At 46.6% G+C, this 18490-nt stretch overlaps 1 protein-coding gene across 3 annotated transcripts in view; it reads right to left on the reverse strand.

Annotated features, from left to right (window-relative positions):
- The window catches only part of TNFRSF11A (TNF receptor superfamily member 11a), a 75534-nt gene that overhangs the window by 42331 nt on the left and 14713 nt on the right, over positions 1-18490 (reverse strand). For all 3 annotated transcript variants that reach the window (XM_077891085.1, XM_077891081.1, XM_077891074.1), the window contains exons 2-6: positions 13181-13262; positions 11857-11982; positions 6052-6195; positions 2730-2823; positions 1111-1205 (exon numbers count right to left, since the gene is read on the reverse strand). In XM_077891085.1, the coding sequence (XP_077747211.1) occupies positions 1111-1205; positions 2730-2823; positions 6052-6195; positions 11857-11982; positions 13181-13262 (541 nt within the window). The remainder of the gene's footprint in view (positions 1-1110; positions 1206-2729; positions 2824-6051; positions 6196-11856; positions 11983-13180; positions 13263-18490) is intronic.

Consider the following 18490-nt stretch of genomic DNA (forward strand, 5'->3'; position numbering starts at 1 on the left):
TCTGCTCATGCTCTCTTTCTCAAATAATTAGATTAAATCTTTAATGAATAAATAAATAAAAGTGGCTACTTTAGCACAACTCTAATTACCTTGACCACACCAGCCAGTTCCATCTTTGCCCACCTACAGAACACGTCAATCTCTGCAGCTGAATGGCCTCTGAGGCCAAAGGAAGCCCCTTCCCATATCTCTTTCCAAAGAACAGCATGGCACCTGGGCTCTGCTGGTCATGAGAACAGCACTATAGCCATCCTGCAAAGTGTTTCAGTATTTCATCTACAGCACAACGTGGACTCGGCCATGTCTCGCATTTCCCCTTGATCACTTCCCTGCTAGATCCTTTATATTATGAACTCTTGGTTAACCAGCCCTGGTTTCTGGGAGTCTTGCCTCTCCTCCCCTCTCTTGTTTAAAGTAACTTTTTATTCCCTCAGTTTTTTTCAATGTTATCTTTAAAATGGTCTTTTTTGAATGTTACTCTGTGTTAACTCCATATTGAGAATGCTTAGATATCCTCCTGTTTCCCAAAATATAAAATCTTACCCCTGATTTTCTCAGTTCATTAACCCCATTAACCTGTGGCCTGGGTTCTTCCTGCTGCACTTGGCGTTTCCATCTTTGGACCTACTCTGCACCATCTCACACTCCGGGTAACACCAGCATCCACCATTAACTGTCAACTTTGTCAGGCTTCAAAACTCTACTGAAGATTACTTGATCTACAAAATATGCCATATATAATGATGGCTATATTCTAACTCTGGTTAGTGACCAAGATCTCCCGCAGATACCCCTACTGTGACCTTCCACAACCCTGCCATATTTGGGCATTTTAATTCATGAAATTTGTAGCTCAGTTTCTGTTCTTTCTTTCTTTCTTTTGTATGTATGAATACTTTATTGTTATCCATTTCAGAGTAGGAAATTTTCAAATAAACAACATACCTGGAGTTAAAATACCTGGAGTTAAAAGTGAAAGGTGACCACGGATATGATAGGATGAAGAGGGAGAAATAAATCCCTTGAGACACGACATGTAATTTGGGAGAAATCTAGAGTTGCTGACTAGACTGAGCACATCTACAACCAACCTGTTCTGTTTAAACATACCTTTTGGTGGCTTTGTAGATGGCAGAGAAGAACTACAAACCACATCTGATTTATCAGTCCCATGACGTACTTCCTTCTCTCCAAGAATGCTACAGCTGTGGAGGTAAAGGTAGTTAAGTGCTTTTGCTTTTATATTCTTGTTTAAAAACAAAACACGCACTACAAAAGGCTCTACTTCACTAGATTTCTAGCTCCTTCAGGAGAACTGAGAGGTCCTCCTGCACATCTGAATCTCCAGTGTCTGTCCACACGTCGGAAGCCTGGACAAATAAATAAGCAAAAATAACCACTACCAGTATTCTCTAAGAACCACTCTAACACTATGGTCCAAAAGAGAGCACATTGGTGCCTTCAGTAAAGAAGATTCCAAATGCTTTAATTGCCTTGGCTGAGTGATAAACTTTTGATGAATGCTCTTTTGACATTGAAAACACACACAAAAAAATCTTTTCAATGTAAAACTTGGATAAGTGGATCAGAAAATAAATATCTAATGAGACTTAATATATTGAGGAGCACCCGGGTGGCTGCTTGGTTAAGTGTCCAACTCTTGATATCAGCTCATGTCATGAGCTCAGGGTCATGAGATCGAGTCCTGCATCAAGCTCCATACTCAGCAGGGAGTCTTCTTGAAGATTCTCCTTCCTTCTCCCTTGCCCCTCCCCTACTCTCTCTCTCTTAAATAAATAAATAAATCTTTAAAAAATATATTGGGAATATACTAGTATTTAACATAGGCATGTAATGGAAGGACCCAAAAATTCCATTATATATATATCAATATTAATAATAATGTATATTATATATATAATTATATACACTATACATACATATAATTCTACTATACATACTATATACATACACACTATACATGTATATACATATACATATAATTCTACTATATAAACAGACATTGTATATATACACATATAATTCTACTACACACACGTATATTGACATTAAGTATGAAACCCAGGATATATATGAAATGATTCAGTGCAGAGTTATTTATTAGTGCAGCAGACTGGAAACTACCTAAATGACTACCAATAGGGAATTTATTAAATTAAACTATGGTACATCTCTACGATGAAATACCAAGCTGCAAAAGGCCACAAAGACCTAAGTGAACACGTATGGAATGAGCTTCCTTTAGCACTCATTATGTTATAAAACCCAAGGTGTTTAGAGTATGCAAACATTTATATAAACAGGAGGCATCTACACACACACACACACACACACACCCCCACACACACACATCTCGGGACGAGCCAGTGGTGTGGGGAAGCTGGGAAGCATGGGAGTGGTGAGTGAACGATAATAAACATTGTAAATCATTTCCAAATAACTAAGGTTGGAAGAAGGAAAAGAGAAGCTGCCACTGTAAGTCAAAGGTTCGGTCCAATTGAATCTGAAAAGCAACAGAGTGGCTGTCACACATCAAAGCTGAATATCAGTCGTGCTGATTTCTTTTCCCCACGCTGCACGGATAGAAAATGGGTTTGAGAAAAAGCCTCGCCAAACTGAATCAGTCTGTTTTCAACCTAGACGAGATGGCCCGGGCTGAGTTTAAAATCAACAAACTCTTACTTTTTTTTTTTTACCAAGTCACTTACTTGGTCCAGGGTTTGCATTTCTCAGTGGAAGAAAAGACATCGGAGAAGTAGCCTAGGAGGCAGGGCTTGCATACCGTGTCCTTGTTGAGCTGCACTGTCGAAAAAACAAACGGACAAGAGAACAACCAGAGCAAAAGGGGACACTTAGAGATCGGCCAGGATGATGTTCAGAGGACCAGAGATCAGGAACCGCCCGCTGAGCCTCCGGCCTCCCCAAACCACCCTCATGGCCTGATGCCGATTGCCCTAGGGCCTCGTGGATTCAGGGGATCCCCAGTCCCAGCAGGAGGTCACAGACCAAGGCAACAGGCTCCTCATTAAGCCACTAACGTCAGCATCCAACTTAGGTACCGATTCTGGGCTGTTCTGAGTCACTGTCCTGGTCACGGATACTGTTTCCCAGCCGGGGAGCCTGCTATCTCCCTAGTTTCAACAGGCACCTGTCTACTCTCTCCTTTCAGCCTTTTTTGGGTTTATATAGTCTTTGTCTACAGAGAATGACAGCCCTTTTCCTGTGTTTAAGGAAAATTTCCTATCCTGATTCCTTCTGACCAGATACAGCTTACCAGTCCAAACACAAGAGTGACTGCCACAAACTTTTCTCAAACAAAAACAACCTTCCTCCCCCACCCCACCTCCCAAAAAAACCCTATAGGCCTCTCTCTTTTAAACCAAGAGTTAGCAGCAAATGTTTTCTATAAAGGGCCATAGGGTAAATAACTTGGGCTTTGCAGGCCCCTCTGAACTCTGCTGTAATTACTTGTAGTATGAAAGCATCATAGATAATATATAAGCAAACAGATGTGGCTGTGTTTCTAATAAAACTCTATCTACAGAAACACAAGTGGTGGGATGGCTTTTGAACCCCTGCCTTAAGCCACAGCAGTGAAAGCAGGAATTAGTCCTGGTTGGGAAGCTTTCTTCAGCTCTCACATTCCTCATCAGCTACGTTATCAAAATTGGACCTGTCTCTAACTTCCTACATCTAGTAGCCTCCCTGCAATGGACACAGGAGGACCCTTTGGTAATTCCAATAAAGAAGAACATTGGCTTCCGTGTGGTATCACAATCGGGCAATTGACTAGTGCCAAAACCACAATTTACTCTTGAAATTAGTAGCACTTCTGTGATTTATTTTCAAAAATAAAACACTAAAATAAGGAATTAGATTTTCTTTGCCCAAAGTCAAATGGGAAGTACATTCTTGATTTCTGCAATTGCCTCAATAAGCACGGTACCCCCCTCCTCAATCTACTATTCTGACTCACTTTGTAACAATATTAACAAAAACCCAGTTAACATCTAGTTGTCACATTAATCCAAACAGCTTTTAAAATATTAACACACTCTTAAAAGAGTAACCCTTAAAAACGAAGCTTTAAGGGCATTAAATCCATGTACTTGACTCCCACATCTACTCTTTGAAACACTGACCTGCCAGGGGCATCTTGCACGTTCTCCTTTCTCTTTTCCCCTCACACAATCACACTTTCCCCACTTCACAAAAGAAGGCATGCTGCTTACCCACTCCAAATCCTGCTTTGCCAAAAGCTACCATAAGTCGAAATACTGGCATCAGAAAACTCAAGTGTTCAGAGCACCTCCATACTGAAAGCCTCGGGGCCTTGTCTTAGAATTGAATTTATAAGGGAGTTGGCTGTCATAGGGAGATTTATTTTAATAATTAAAAAAATCAAGGGGCGCCTGGGTGGCTGTCGGTTAAGCATCCACCTGACTCTTGATTTTGGCTCAAGTCATGATCTCAAGGCCATGAGATTGAGCCCGGAGCCAGGCTCCACCATGGGGTGTGGAACCTGCTTCAGATTCTCTCTCTCCTTCTCCCTCTGTTCCTCCCCTGCTCTCTCTCTTTCTTTAAAAAAAAAAAAAAAAAAAAAATTAAGTTGAACTTTTTCCAAGAGAAAGCTCATCTGGTTTAGTTGATACATTTGGTAATAGGGGCTGACTGCACCAGTGAGACTCTGATGGACATCTTCTTCTGTATGAATTGAAAAACAGACTATCTTAACTCTCCTAAGCCTGTCCAAGTCTCCCGGGTTAAAACAGGGGATGCCTCTAAGTGAAAGACTAACAGGTATGAGTCATCAGTTTGTTACATCTTGAGAAAACTGCTGGGGGATACTTTCTAGAAGTCAGAAAAGTAAATGACTTTAAGAAATACTTTTTTGACAAAAAGATACCTATTTCTTTACTTTTAACAAAACTGAGAACACAACTGAGTTCTTAACAGAGAGATCATTAAAAACAGCTTTTGATCCCCATCACTATGTGGCCTGCACATGGGACTCAGAAAGTGTTGAAAGAACTGACACTCCTCTGCCAGAAGCCTTCCTTACCCTTTAGTTATTTATGTACACAAGTTTCTCAGCACTTAGTGGAAGCGGAATTAATGTTGAAATCTGTTACATTTTAGCAACAGATAATATTCGACCATGAATATATGAATCAGAAAAGAAACTCCCCCATTATTAAGTACCTAAAGCTTTTACAATTATATTATAGCAAAATATATTACTTTTTGACAATCGTGTAATAACTGTAATAACAACTTAGCCCAGGAGTGTTTTTAACTCTTTGAACCTTGAGTCACAGGAAATTTTTTAAAATTACGATCTCAAATCGGTACATATTTTTGATGTGAAAGTGCATGGAGAGGTGATTAGTCAAAGCCCTCCAAGCATAAAAACGCATTAGGATAAAATTCTATGGGGCAGGTGAAATGGATACAAATCAAAGGAAGGACAAGAACTGTATAAATCTTCCAACAGTGAAGGATCATGAGTGCATTTTTAAAAGGATGATGGTGTTTATCAAATTGCTCTGCTGTTTAGGTGCCACTGAATTCCATTTTTAAAAGTGTTACTGCTGTTATAATTCCTTGGAAACGAATTCCTTAGCAACTCTTTAACTTGGCAATAAAAAACATTAGCTGCCAACCTAAGTCTGCCAGGGGCGCATGGTTCTTCAAAATTCTTCCAAGGGGGTGAGCCAGCCTTAAAAACAAAAAAAGTCTGAGGCCCCCTGCATTACCCGGGCCTGCCTAAGGGGGTGGGGGGGACCCCAAGGTTCCCCAGACGGAGGAGCCTTCAGGGCAGCGCGTGGGCCGCGCCCACACTCCCCGGGAAGAGCTCGCAGCGGGGCCCTGCTCCCCGGGCGTGGGGCCGGTCGCCTCCCAGAGCCCGCTCGGCCCGCGAGAGCCGCGGGCGCCACCCGGAGCCGGAGCCGGAGCCGAGCCGAGCCGAGCCGAGCCGAGCCGAGCCGAGCCGAGCCGAGCCGAGCCGAGCCGAGCCGAGCCGAGCCGTACCCGGGTGCAGGGCGCCGAAGCCGGGCGCGCACTCGGCGTTGCGGCGGCAGCAGTCGCAGTCGGCGCTCCAGTGGTAGCCCGCGGTGCAGGCGCAGCGGCGCGGGGCCGTCCGGTTGCCGGGCTCCACCGCCACCAGGGCCTTGCCTGCGGGAGACACACAGCGGCGGCTCACCCTCCACCGCCCGCACCCCCCGGCACCCCCCGGTGCTCACCCTCCACCGCCCGCACCCCCCGCACCCCCCCGTGCTCACCCTCCACCGCCCGCACCCCCCGGCGCTCACCCTCCACCGCCCGCACCCCCCGGAACCCCCCGGTGCTCACCCTCCACCGCCCGCACCCCCCGCACCCCCCCGTGCTCACCCTCCACCGCCCGCACCCCCCGGCACCCCCCGGTGCTCACCCTCCACCGCCCGCACCCCCCGGAACCCCCCGGTGCTCACCCTCCACCGCCCGCACCCCCCCGCCTGCTCACCCTCCACCTCCCGCACCCCCCGCCCCCCCACGTGCTCACCCTCCACCGCCCGCACCCCCGGCACCCCCCCCCCGTGCTCACCCTCCACCGCCTGCACCCCCCGCCCCCCCCCGTGCTCACCCTCCACCGCCCGCCCCCCCCCGCCCTCCCCCCGTGCTCACCCTCCACCGCCCACACCCCCCCCCCGCCTGCTCACCCTCCACCTCCCACCCCCCCCCCCGTGCTCACCCTCCACCGCCTGCACCCCCCGTCCCCCCCGCCCCCCCCGTACTCACCCACCACAGCCCGCACCCCACCCCCCGGCACCGCCCCTCCCCCCCCCCCCCCGTGCTCACCCTCCACCGCCCGCACCCACCCCCCCGCCCCACCTCCTCACCCTCCACCTCCCGCACCCACCCACCCACCCCTGCCCCGCCTGCTCACCCTCCACCTCCCGCACCTCCCCCAGCTGCTCACCCGCCACATCCCGCAACACCCCCTCCCCTCCACCCCCCCCCCCCCCCCCCCCGCCCCGGTGCTCACCCTCCACCTTCCGCACCCACCCCTCCTCCCTGGCTGCTCACCCTCCACGTCCCGCACCCCCCCAACCCCAGGTGCTCACCCTCCACCTCCCCCAACCCGCACCCCCACCCTGGCTACTCACCCTACATGTCCGGCACCGCCCCCCGCAGCCCCGCCCCAGCTGCCCACCCTCCACGTTCTGCACCTCCCAGCCCAGGCTGCTCACCCTCCACCTCCCGCACGCCCCCTGCCCTGGCTGCTCACCCTCCACGTCCCGCATCACCGCCCCCCCCCGCCCCACCCCAGCTGCACCCCCCACCCCACCCTACCCCCGCCTGGCTGCTCACCCTCCACCTCCCGCACCCCCCCCCCCGCCCCGCCCTGGCTGCTCACCCTCCACGTCCCGCATCAACCCCCCCCCCCGCCCCACCCCAGCTGCACCCCCCACCCCACCCTACCCCCGCCTGGCTGCTCACCCTCCACGTCCCCACCACCACCACCACCCCCACCCCTCATTCAGGACAGTAGCTTTGGGAAACAACCCTACCAGGGATTTCCCTCCTCCACTCCTCTTCTCAATAATTAAAAGTCTTATAGTTTTGTTTTTTTTTTTTTTTTTAAGTCAGTTTTCTCCTCAGGAGGAGGATTAAGAACTGGGGAGCTTATGATCCTTGACTATTTTGGCAAATCCAAAAATAGTCTTCGCAGTTTCTTGGTTTTTAGTAAACTCAAACGTGAGAAATATTCTTAACACGAATGCTAGATCAAACCTGAGAAAAATAGGGTTCTGGAGCCTGGGGATTCATCTTGGGATCCTGTGGGACCACAGGAGTATTCAGAGTAGTGCAAACAGGGGTCACAGGTAGTTAGAAAAGTGAATGCATTACAGAGGCTGAGCCTGATGACACAGTTGGAAGTGAATCTCCCCAAACACTTAGGGCAACCCGTGTGTTGTCTCTTTTCCCACAACACATGGCCAAGTGCTCTCCTCCTTGTCCCTCCTTGCCCATTCTGGTTTCAGTGGAATAGAGGTCATGTTGACACACACACAGCATTATTTGTTTACTCATTTTTGCAATTTCATGTACTCACTAAAATTTCATTATAACCCCCAAATCAGTACTCCTGGCACTTTGGCAGTCATTCTTGGACAAGTGCAGAACAGTGGAAACATTGAGCCACTGGCTGGACCTGCCTGCTCTTAGCTGAGGTCAAACAAAGTCACACTCAGCCTTCTTGTTACAACCCTTATGTTGGAAACAAGCGTCCTTTTTGTGGTCTACTTGGTGTCCCATTTTTGGTATTCCTGTGCTTTTCGTAAATGATTCCACTGCTTAAAATGGCCCATAATCATAGTGCCCAGGTGCTGAGTGGCGTTACCAGACCCAAGAAGGCTGTGATGTGTCTCATGGAGAAAATACGTGTTAGATGAATACATGTTCAAGCATGAGTGACAGCACTGTCGCTTCTAAGAACAATGTTAATGAGTCAAAATATTTACTGAGATGTCTTTAAACAGAAACCCATAAAACAAGGTTATGTGTGGATGGGTTAACAAAAATGTTGTGCCCAGAGGCTCACAGGAACCTAACTCTGTATTTCCCCTAGGAGCAGTGGTTCAGCATTTGCTAGTTCAGAACCCTGACATTATTCTACGAATAACAAGAATCAACGTACACACACACACACACACACGATACAACACAATAATATTCTTTGAAACAGACTTTCGACCCCTATAGGACCCCATCTCACCTGGACTGTCAATAGCCCAGGTACTTAGACTCCTGAGTACTTACAGGAGTTTGTCATGGACTAATGTTTGTGTCCCCTCAGAATTCATGTTGAAATCTTAACCCCCATCGTGATGATACTAGGAGATGCAGCTTTGGGAGGTGATCAGGCCATGAGGTTGGAGAGCACATGAGTGGGATTTGTGTCTTTATAAAAGAGATAGTAGGGCAGCCCTGGTGGCTCAGCGGTTTAGCGCCGCTTTCAGCCCAGGGCCTGATCCTGGAGACCCGGGATCGAGTCCCACGGCAGGCTCCCTGCATGGAGCCTGCCTGTGTCTCTGCCTCTCTCTCACTCTCTCTGTGTGTCTCTCTCATGAATAAATAAAATCTTTAAAAAAGAGAGAGAGAAAAAAATAGTAAAGGGGCACCTGGGTGGCTTAGTCGGTTAAGCGTCTGTCTTCTGCTCAGGTCATGATCTCAGGGTCCTGGGATTGAGCCCCACATCATGCTCTCCACTCAGTAGGCAGTCTGCCTCTCCCTCTCCCTCTGTGTGCTTGCTCTCTATCTCTCAAATGAAAAAATAAAAAATCTTAAAAAGAAGAGAGACAGTAGATAGCTTGCTTCCTCCCTCTGTTCTTCACATGTGGAAACACAGCAAGAAAAACAGTGTCTTGAAATCCTAAAGAGGGCTCTCACCAAGAACCCAACAATGCTGGTGCCCTGATCTCCCACTTCCAGCCTCCAGAACTGTGAGAAATAAATGTTTGTTGTTTAAGTCACTCCGTCTGCGCTACCCTGTGATAGAAGCCTTAATGGCCTAGGACTCAGTTCCAAGGGAAAAGGAAGCAGGCAAACTAGATCCCTGTCTCCTTTGCTGTCTCAAAGTACAGCCAGCAGGGCGGGGATATTTCCTATTCCCATTCTTTTCAGACCAGAGCATGGCAAACCTGGAGAAATCTTCCTGTGTCCCTGTGTGCCCTCTCTGGAGCCCAAATCAGTTGTGCAGCACCAAGGCCAATCTGCATAAACATGTGCATAATGCCCAGAACATATATAGACAAGGGTCACTCCCTTGGAAAATCCTAATTCCACCACCCTTCTCAATTGTGAGTGAATGTAAGCCTGTGTGGTGATGAACAATTTTGACAGAATTTTAAATATGCACCAGGTTTGAGGCTTTAGTCAACTTTAGCAGTAGACAGAATGAATCTTTATTTCCAAGAGACAGCAGTGAGTCAAGGTCATTACTAAGCACTGGGAAAGAAAAAAGACTTGATCAGATGCTTCTGCTCAGTGGAGTTTCCATGTACCTTCTGTGGCCACAATCGGCCAGCTGTCTCTAACACACTTGAAAATTATGATGTTTAAAAAAAACAAAAACAAAAACAAAAACTTAACTCCTAGTTCTGTCCACTGAAAAGAATCTATAAACAAGGATCAATCCGGTCACAATGAACCTCCCTAGCACCCAGACTAGAGGTTGCTAAGTAAGATGTTCCCCCCGGAAGCAATCAGGAATTCTTAAAGAAATGGCTGCTTCGAGTTTGGGGCAGGAAATGTCCAAGATGAACCTGGAAGCAAGGAGGGCTCTTAGAGTCACCTGGGGTCATGGCAAAGACTTGGGCAGGGGGTGAAGAGGTGAGACCATCTGAGCACCCATACAACTAGTAACTATAATCTATTAAAAACACCTCAAATATGTCTGAATGGTTGAGTTTATAATATTCATATAAACCCTTTGGGAAAGCTTGGTGATCAAGTCATTATGTTGAAAAGTGGCAAATAAAGCTACAAGCATTCATTCAGCCTTTCCCATATATACTTTACTTTAGGGCAACAGATAGTTGACAAGGGAAGCTTCCCTTTATAAAGCATTCCAGCCATTCATGAAGAAGGACTGATGGAAGGTCACCTTTCTACAGCTCCTCATGAAAACAGATCTAGGCCTAATGGTCAACCTGTTCATATCAAAAGAAGAGGGATAAGCAGGTACTATATGATCCCTGACCGAACTATATTATGCCAACTATGAAGCAGTTTGGCAAAAAAAAAAAACAAAAAAACAAAAAAAAACACAAAACCAAAAAAACAAAACAAAAAACAAAATAAAAAACAAAATTAAAAAAAATATACAAACCAGCATCTGATCAGCCTTTTAGATCCAACAACCACTCTACATGAAATATAGGAGATGGGACAAATATGTTAAATGACATCAAAGGAATGCAACCAGCAGAAATCAGACTGATCCACAAGAATCCTGTAACCTATAGGGTTAATAACACAGTTTCTGGGGCAGCCCGGGTGGCTCAGTGGTTTAGCGCCGCCTTCAGCCCAGGGCCTGATTCTGGAGACCCGAGACGTCGGGCTCCCTGCGTGGAACCTGCTTCTCCCTCTGCCTGTATCTCTGCCTTTCTCTCTGTGTGTCTCTCATGAATAAATAAATAAATAAATAAACAAACAAATAAATAAATAAATAAATCTTAAAAAAAAAATAACACAGTTTCTCCAACAGAGAGATTAAATGGAAAAAGAAAAAAGGGAGAGAAGGAAAGGAATCTTTAGGTTAAGGGACATACTTTGATTCTGATTCCTACAATTAAACTATAATTAAAAATTTTTTTGAGTAAAAGAAAAAAGCTATAGCAGTCCGATAGGAGATCAAACTGTAGAGTTAGTAAGACACTTAGGGTTCAGGAGAAAGATGAGAGTCAGATCTAGCTTTGAGTCCTGCTTCTCATTTGTTAGCCTTGGAAAAGTCACCCAACCTCTCCTGGTCTCCGTTTCTTCCTCTTTAAAATGGGTTAACTGCGAGGACCTGGCAGGGTTTCCGTGGAAATTAAGTAACAACATACACAGAAACATTGTGGCAATGTTTTGTCAACTGTTAACATATATGTTCCCTGATTAAACTGAGACACAATTATTTTCCAGGACAAAAGTGTTGAATGAAGAATGTCACAATGTTTCTGTGATCTGAGACACTTACTTCTGGGGCTCCAAGGTCGGAACATCTTCCTATGCGCCCCCAAAAGAGACAGCACTGCTGTATCTGAAAATACCCCTCATCCACACTTCCCGCTGGTATGACTGACTTACCTGTGTCACACACTTTATGCAGCAAGCATTTATCTTCTTCATTCCAGGTGTCCAAGTATTCATCCGGGCCACAGGGCAGGCACACACTTTCAGAGGTAGTAGTGCATTTAGAAGACATGTACTTCCCTTTAATTTGCAGGAAAAAAAAAAACACATACACACACACCAATGAAAAATATCCCCCCAAATAACAAAACAACAAAGATATACCAATTTACTGGATCATTTAAAGAACTCCAGGGAGTCCCCTAACACAGTATGGAACACGAGATGAGGCCACCTATCAGTGACGGGCTCCTCAGGCCTCCCAGTTAGCTAGAATGACTTCTAGGTTTTCTGTGCCTGTGGTCACAGCAGCCAGATAGTTCATCTCAGCAAAAGATCATCCTTTCCACCCCACATGTCAGCTGACCAAGGAAAATGATGATGGTTTTCAAACTGGTGCCTATAAAACTTGAGGGGCTCCCTGGGGACTAAGCAAGAATTTCATTTTGCCCCTGCCCTCCTATCTTCAAAATTCCCTCTATTATCAATCTGGAGAGTTAACTTCTTTTGTCCTATGTGTCCTGTGGGCCCTCAGTTAAAAGTATGACCAGAGCATGCGCGCGCGCACACACACACACAAATGCATGTGTGCACACACACACACACACACGCACCCATGCAGGCTCAGGAAATCACTGGATCTTGGTTCTGCACATCTGAGAAATATTTATAGCTTGACTACCTAATGGATCTTGATGTAACGTAACCACCGTTTCTAGAACGATGAGCGAGTGAGGAATCTGTGGACCTGGGACTTCACCGAGGCTATAGAAATATTCGGGCACACTCTGGCAGAGCAACTATGGGGAAGAGGTAACCAGTCTCTTGAGGAAAAGGTATAATAGGGCTTAGGCAATTTGCAGTGGCAACGACTCCAGTATGGTTATTCTCCCCGCCCCCCCCCAAATTTCACTATAATACTTTTAAATAAGAGTTGCATTTTACGTGCTGAAAGTTTGAATTGCAAAGTGCTAAAATAAGGTTTTAAAACCTTGCCTTCTCAAGAAAGAGTATTTTAGAAAACCGTATTCCAGCATATATTAAATACTAGTTTCAGCAACTGCTTGTGATTTTATCTATGGAAAGGTCTTTGTCTTCAGAGTGGCACACATTACTACCTGCCACTCTCATAGAAAGTCTATCCAATTTCTTTCTTTCTTTTTTTTTTTTTTTTTTAAATCTGGAAGGACTGAAATTATTCCTTGGATTACAAAAACTAAATAAATGAAAGCCCTACCCACTTTTGAGGAACAAGGAAAGGTGACTTAGAAATACAAACCTGGTTCACATTTATTACAGCACCGTCCGAAATGCTCGTAATGCCTCTCACGGGTACACGGAGGTGTGATCTGAAAAGTCACCTGAAAGGAAAATTGACATCAGGTAGAGAGTCTGCACAAGTCCCTTCTGGATAAAATGAAAGGTGCAATATTGAATTTCATTTCCGAAAAGCATAAGAAAACATCATAAACAGTCCTAAAACTGCTCTATGTGATATTATCTCCGCCTAAAATGTCACTTTGCTACAGTAGCCCATTCCCCACTAAGAATGCATAAAGCCAGGATGCCTGGGTGGCTCAGTGGTTGAGTGTCTGCCTTTGGCTCAGGGCATGATCCCAGGGTCCCGGGATCGAGTCCCACGTCGGGCTCCCTGCATGGAGCCTGCTTCTCCCTCTGCCTGTGTCTCTGCCATTCTCTCCTCATGAATAATTAATTAAATTTAAAAAAAAAGAATGTATAAAGCCAACTGACACTGGTATAAAAATCCATTTAAGCATTTAAAAATATTCTGGTTATGGGGCGCCTGGGTGGCCCAGTCGGTTAAACGTCCGACTCTTGGTTTTGGCCCAGGTCACAATCTCAGGGTCCTGGGATGGAGCCTGGTGTCCAGCTCCATGCTCAGTGGAGAGTCTGCTTGAGGATATTCTCTCTCTTTCCCTCTGCCCCTTCCCCTGCTCACGCTCTCCCCCTCTCTTTTTCTCTCTCTAAAATAAATAAATAAATAAAGCTTACAAAAAAAATATTCTGGTTATGCTCATAGTTGTAAGATGGATTACGGTCACATGGTGGACAAATGCTCATCAATGTTGAACATAAGGAGGCCCCTTTAATACATGTATTATATATACCAGGAAGGTCAAATTTGGTCTTACACACTTTCTCTGATTTTTATAAGATGCTTAATACTGCTTACCTTTAAAAATTTAAACATGCAGAGAATGTTGTAAAGCAGAAGAGCTGTCATGGGAACCCTGTGGGGTTGGAGCTCGGAGTCTTGACCGCCTGCTGGCCGGGAGAACCCCGCCCCCCCACATACACACACAAGCTGCTTAAGGTTTTTGAGCCTCTGCTTCATTTCTGCATGATTCTAGTACAAATATAATTTGCAAATCTGCCTGTCTACATAACACAAAACAACACAAAAAGCCAAGTCCCGTACAATCACTCAGAGATTCTTATCACTTCACCATAGAAAAGCTCTTCTCTGCATCAGCTTTCTCGGTGTGAGAGAAACAACAACAGTCCTGTTGACAGGTGGCCATGTAGGACTCCAAAGGGCACAACCAGGGCACAACCGACCCAACAAATGCTTTGTACCAAGGGGCAAGTTCCCTGCTGGGTCTCAGGGATCCAGAGTAACAAACCCTGCCCTTAAGGGGCTTACACACACCCCGGTGTTCAGCACCACCACCACCTCCCTCCCCATGGGCAGGTGGGGCCCTATCTCAGCTGGAGAAGGTCAGGGAGGCGGTCCTAAGGGATGTGATAAGTGAGCTCAGTCTTACAGGATGCAGAGACATTGGCCAGAGGGTGGAAAAGGAACTGGCAGCAGGGAGGAGGGCAGGGAAGAGTACTTAAGACTCTGTGAATAGTTCAACAGAGGCCCCAACGCCTGAAATGGCTTGTGCGGTGGGGGTGGCCACAGAGGTCCATCAGCAGAGCTGTAGGAGACAGTAAGACAGTTCACCCAGGGCTTCATCTGCCTACTCAAGAGCCTGGACTGAAGGTGTAGAGAAAACAGAGCTTAGAAGAAGCCACGTATCCTCCACTTGGACGGCTTCCTCAGTGATGGGAGGAAGTTTGATGAAGGGAGCATCGTACCCCGAACACCCTGGGCTGGCTGGGTGGGGTGTGGGGGACACAGCCAACATGGACCTCTCTGACCTCACCTTGGCCTGCCTGGCAAAGGGCTTACAGGAGGGATGGGGTGGAGAGTGAGGTCAGTGACAAGGTCACCGTGCTCCTCCCTAGCACCCAGACTAGAGGTTGGAGCCAGCTGCGCCAGGCAGGTTGTAGCTGGGCTCGGCCCGGGACGCTGCGCACTGGACGCTCTCCGCACATTCACTGCAGGACAAGGACAAGGGCCGTGAGCCCAGTGGAAACTAGGAAGAATGAGAGAACAAGAACCACCCCTCCTCCCTCTTCCTTTTTTTTTTTTTTTTTGTCTTCATAGGAATCCGTTGATCTGTAGGGCAGCCCTGCTCAGTGTCCAGCACAGTCGTGGATGCGCGTGCAAGAGAGATGAACAGAAGTGAAATGGTAAAGCTGAGTGTGGTCAAGGCAAATGCTAATCAATCGGAATCATCTGAGCCTAATGATATGGGAGCACCCCTGCCATGTTGATGACAAAGGCAAACAAGAGAAATATGTGGTTGGGCCTCATTTCAGATGATAAAGGTTATCAATTGCTTCTGACCCATTCGAAAGCGGCAACAGTCTCTGTGAGATAAGCAGAGGCTTTGTGTTAGACACAGAGAGGTTCTTTTTAGGGGAATTTGGTAAGAGGGCTGGCTGCTTAGCACACTGTCAGGCCACTGGCTGTGTCCCGGGCTCCAGATCCTGGTTCCTACGGAGCGCCAGCTGATGTGAACATGTGGACAATTTGCCCGTTCAGGAGGGTGGCCGCGATTCATTCAGCTGGTTGTCCCACCCAGGGGTTTTACACCTCTTGGCAAAAAGGGGGAAGTCATTGACTCCAGATGAGACCAGATGTCATAGCTCCTAAACGGATTTTCACAGACTATTCCTTCGAATTCATTCCTCTCTCCTAAGCTTACTGTGACTTTACACCTGGCCGTGTCTTCTTTTTTTTTAAAAAATCAATGTATCACTCACATAAAGTTCACCCTTCGAGAGAGTACAAGTCACCCCTAAACCGACATATCCACTTGACAGAGCAACAGGACTTAACAGATCCTGTCAGAAGCCGCAGCAATTTTGCTACTAGAAAATTTGCAATGGGTGAGGCAGAAAATTAAGGTATTAATCTAATTTGAGGTACAGCTTAAACAGAATGTATTTTTGTTCTTTAGGCACATTATATACTTTGCAGTATGCCTTCAAACCTTCAAAATGGCAAAACCTATACAACTTAAAAGGCTACATACACATAGACCTATATCTAAGGGAATATGGTTTGGGGGCAAATACAAAGAATCTGGAAAATTGTCTTTAGGATGCCTGCACATTCAGAACGCAAGCCATGCCTTTGTCCTTTTTTAACTCTTCCATCTGGCTCTCTCCAACTTTCTCTCCCTCCACCTGCAGAGATGTAATTATAGGATGAACCCTCTTACTAGAGGACTTTGCAGCTCCCCGGACCTAGTGCAGCATGTGGGGGCTGCCTTCTGCAGGTCTCACTCTGGTCCCATGCTCCCCACCCGGGAGCAGGCTTCCAGATTGCTCTCTCAATTGCAGTGCCTGTGTTTGTAGCTATTAGGAAATCCAGATCTCTGATTTGCTGGCCTGTCTTGCTTCCGCTGGTCCCCTGGGCACTTGTCTCACGGTGCTGCAGGCTGGCTCTGCCCGCCTGCCTCCCAGCTCCCAAGTGTGCATCCTGCCTGCTAGGGCTTGGTTTCCGTTAGCCTGCGCTAGATCTCCTTTATGCACTGAAGCTCCTTTATGCCAATCCCCTTCTGCCTGGATGCCTTGCCAAAGACATCCTTTGAATGCCACTTTTTGGTGTGAATGAATGGATACCTGCCAGCCCCTCCCAGTCCCCTCCTCCTCTCGCCTACAGATTTTGGTTCTGATGTCCACCATCATACCAGGCTCCTGGAGCCCCTGCTGGTCCTCAAGCCTTCCCTTCCAACTGCTCAGAATTTGGGCCTAATGCCATCCTCCAAGACCAAGCTCTTGGTCTCAGACCAAGACCAAGCTCTCAGACCAAGCTCTTGTGAGGTGGTGGCTATTACTGTTGGTAGCAACCTTAGTCAGACAATAGTTTGCTAAAAAGCTGTTCCAGCTCCAGCCTTATAGAAGTGCACTCCCTGAGCAGAATAGGGGAATTTAGCATAAGGCTGCAGTTAATGGGGTGACTTCTTGGCTCACCTACAGTCTCCTTTTGCCTTTGGTAACTGAACTGGCATATACATCCTTTTAGTTAGATCTAGATCTTTCTTTCTAGTTCTCCTTTAAGATGGACTTGTTTCCTCCTAAAATAGAGCTTTTGAACCATAGTTGTTTCCATTAAACAAATAGAGCAGAACCACTTTTCTCGTTATTTGGGGTGCCCGGTGGCTCTGGCAGTTGAGTGTCAGACTCTTGGTTTTGGCTCAGGTCATGAGCCAGGGGTGGCGAGATGGAGCCCCGAGTCCAGCTGCACACTCAGTGTGGTGTCTGCTCAAGCAAGATTCTCTCTTCCTCTCCCTCGGCCCCTCCCCACTGCGCTTGCACACGTGCATCTGTGTGCTCTCCCAAGTAAGTGTCTAGTTATTAAATAAATAATACAGTAACATGATACAAAATTCAAAATGAACAACAAACTTTTGCGGGGGTCCCCCCGCCACCCTTCTCCCACCCACTTCACCCAGAAGGTACCAGTGATGGTTCCCGTGTGCATCCCTCCACAGGCTTAGGGCAGAACTGACCTGTGATCCACCACCTGTGATCTATTCTACAGAACAGCTGCCCTTGAGGCCAGCTGGGGGTCAGGTCTGTTCGCAGCACTTGTGTTTTGGGGAATACAGTGGTACCTATAAGTCTTAGGAAAAAGAAAACAAAAACACCCAGACATGTGTATCAACAGGATTCTACTACAGTTCTTGATGAACTCCTAAAATGATGCTTGGTTCACAGAGTTTATGTCAACTGACCTTTGTTTTCTAATAGAGTTCCCCTGTTTATAGCAAATACGCTTTACATCATCCCCCACCCACATAAATTCCTTGGAAAGTCCTTAAAAAAAAGAGGGAGGGGGAGTTAAAATGGGAAGACGATACACTTATTTGCCTTCTGTTGCTTTACTTTCTTGTATGTTTTGTGTCGTGTGTGCATTTTTTTCGGGGCATACAGGCTGCTTTTTTATTTTAACAGATGACAAACTCGCCCAGAATAAGCATGTCTACAGTCAGTGCAAGGCTTTAGGAGGCAGGAGAAGGACAATAAATTGTAAATCAAGTTTCTCTTTAGAAAGCTACATGGATTTATTTCCCAATGCAAAGCCAAGTGGGGTCTAATTCTGAAAAATCCAAAGCTGGAGAAACATGACCTCTCTGTCAGTGGAGCTACAGAGACCAATGGATCTATATTTAGATCCTGTAGGGAAGGTTGACTTAAATATTTATTTTTTGTGCTGTTAAGCAACCCA

Source organism: Canis aureus, chromosome 1, assembly GCF_053574225.1.
Source record: "Canis aureus isolate CA01 chromosome 1, VMU_Caureus_v.1.0, whole genome shotgun sequence".
Lineage (NCBI taxonomy): Eukaryota > Metazoa > Chordata > Mammalia > Carnivora > Canidae > Canis > Canis aureus.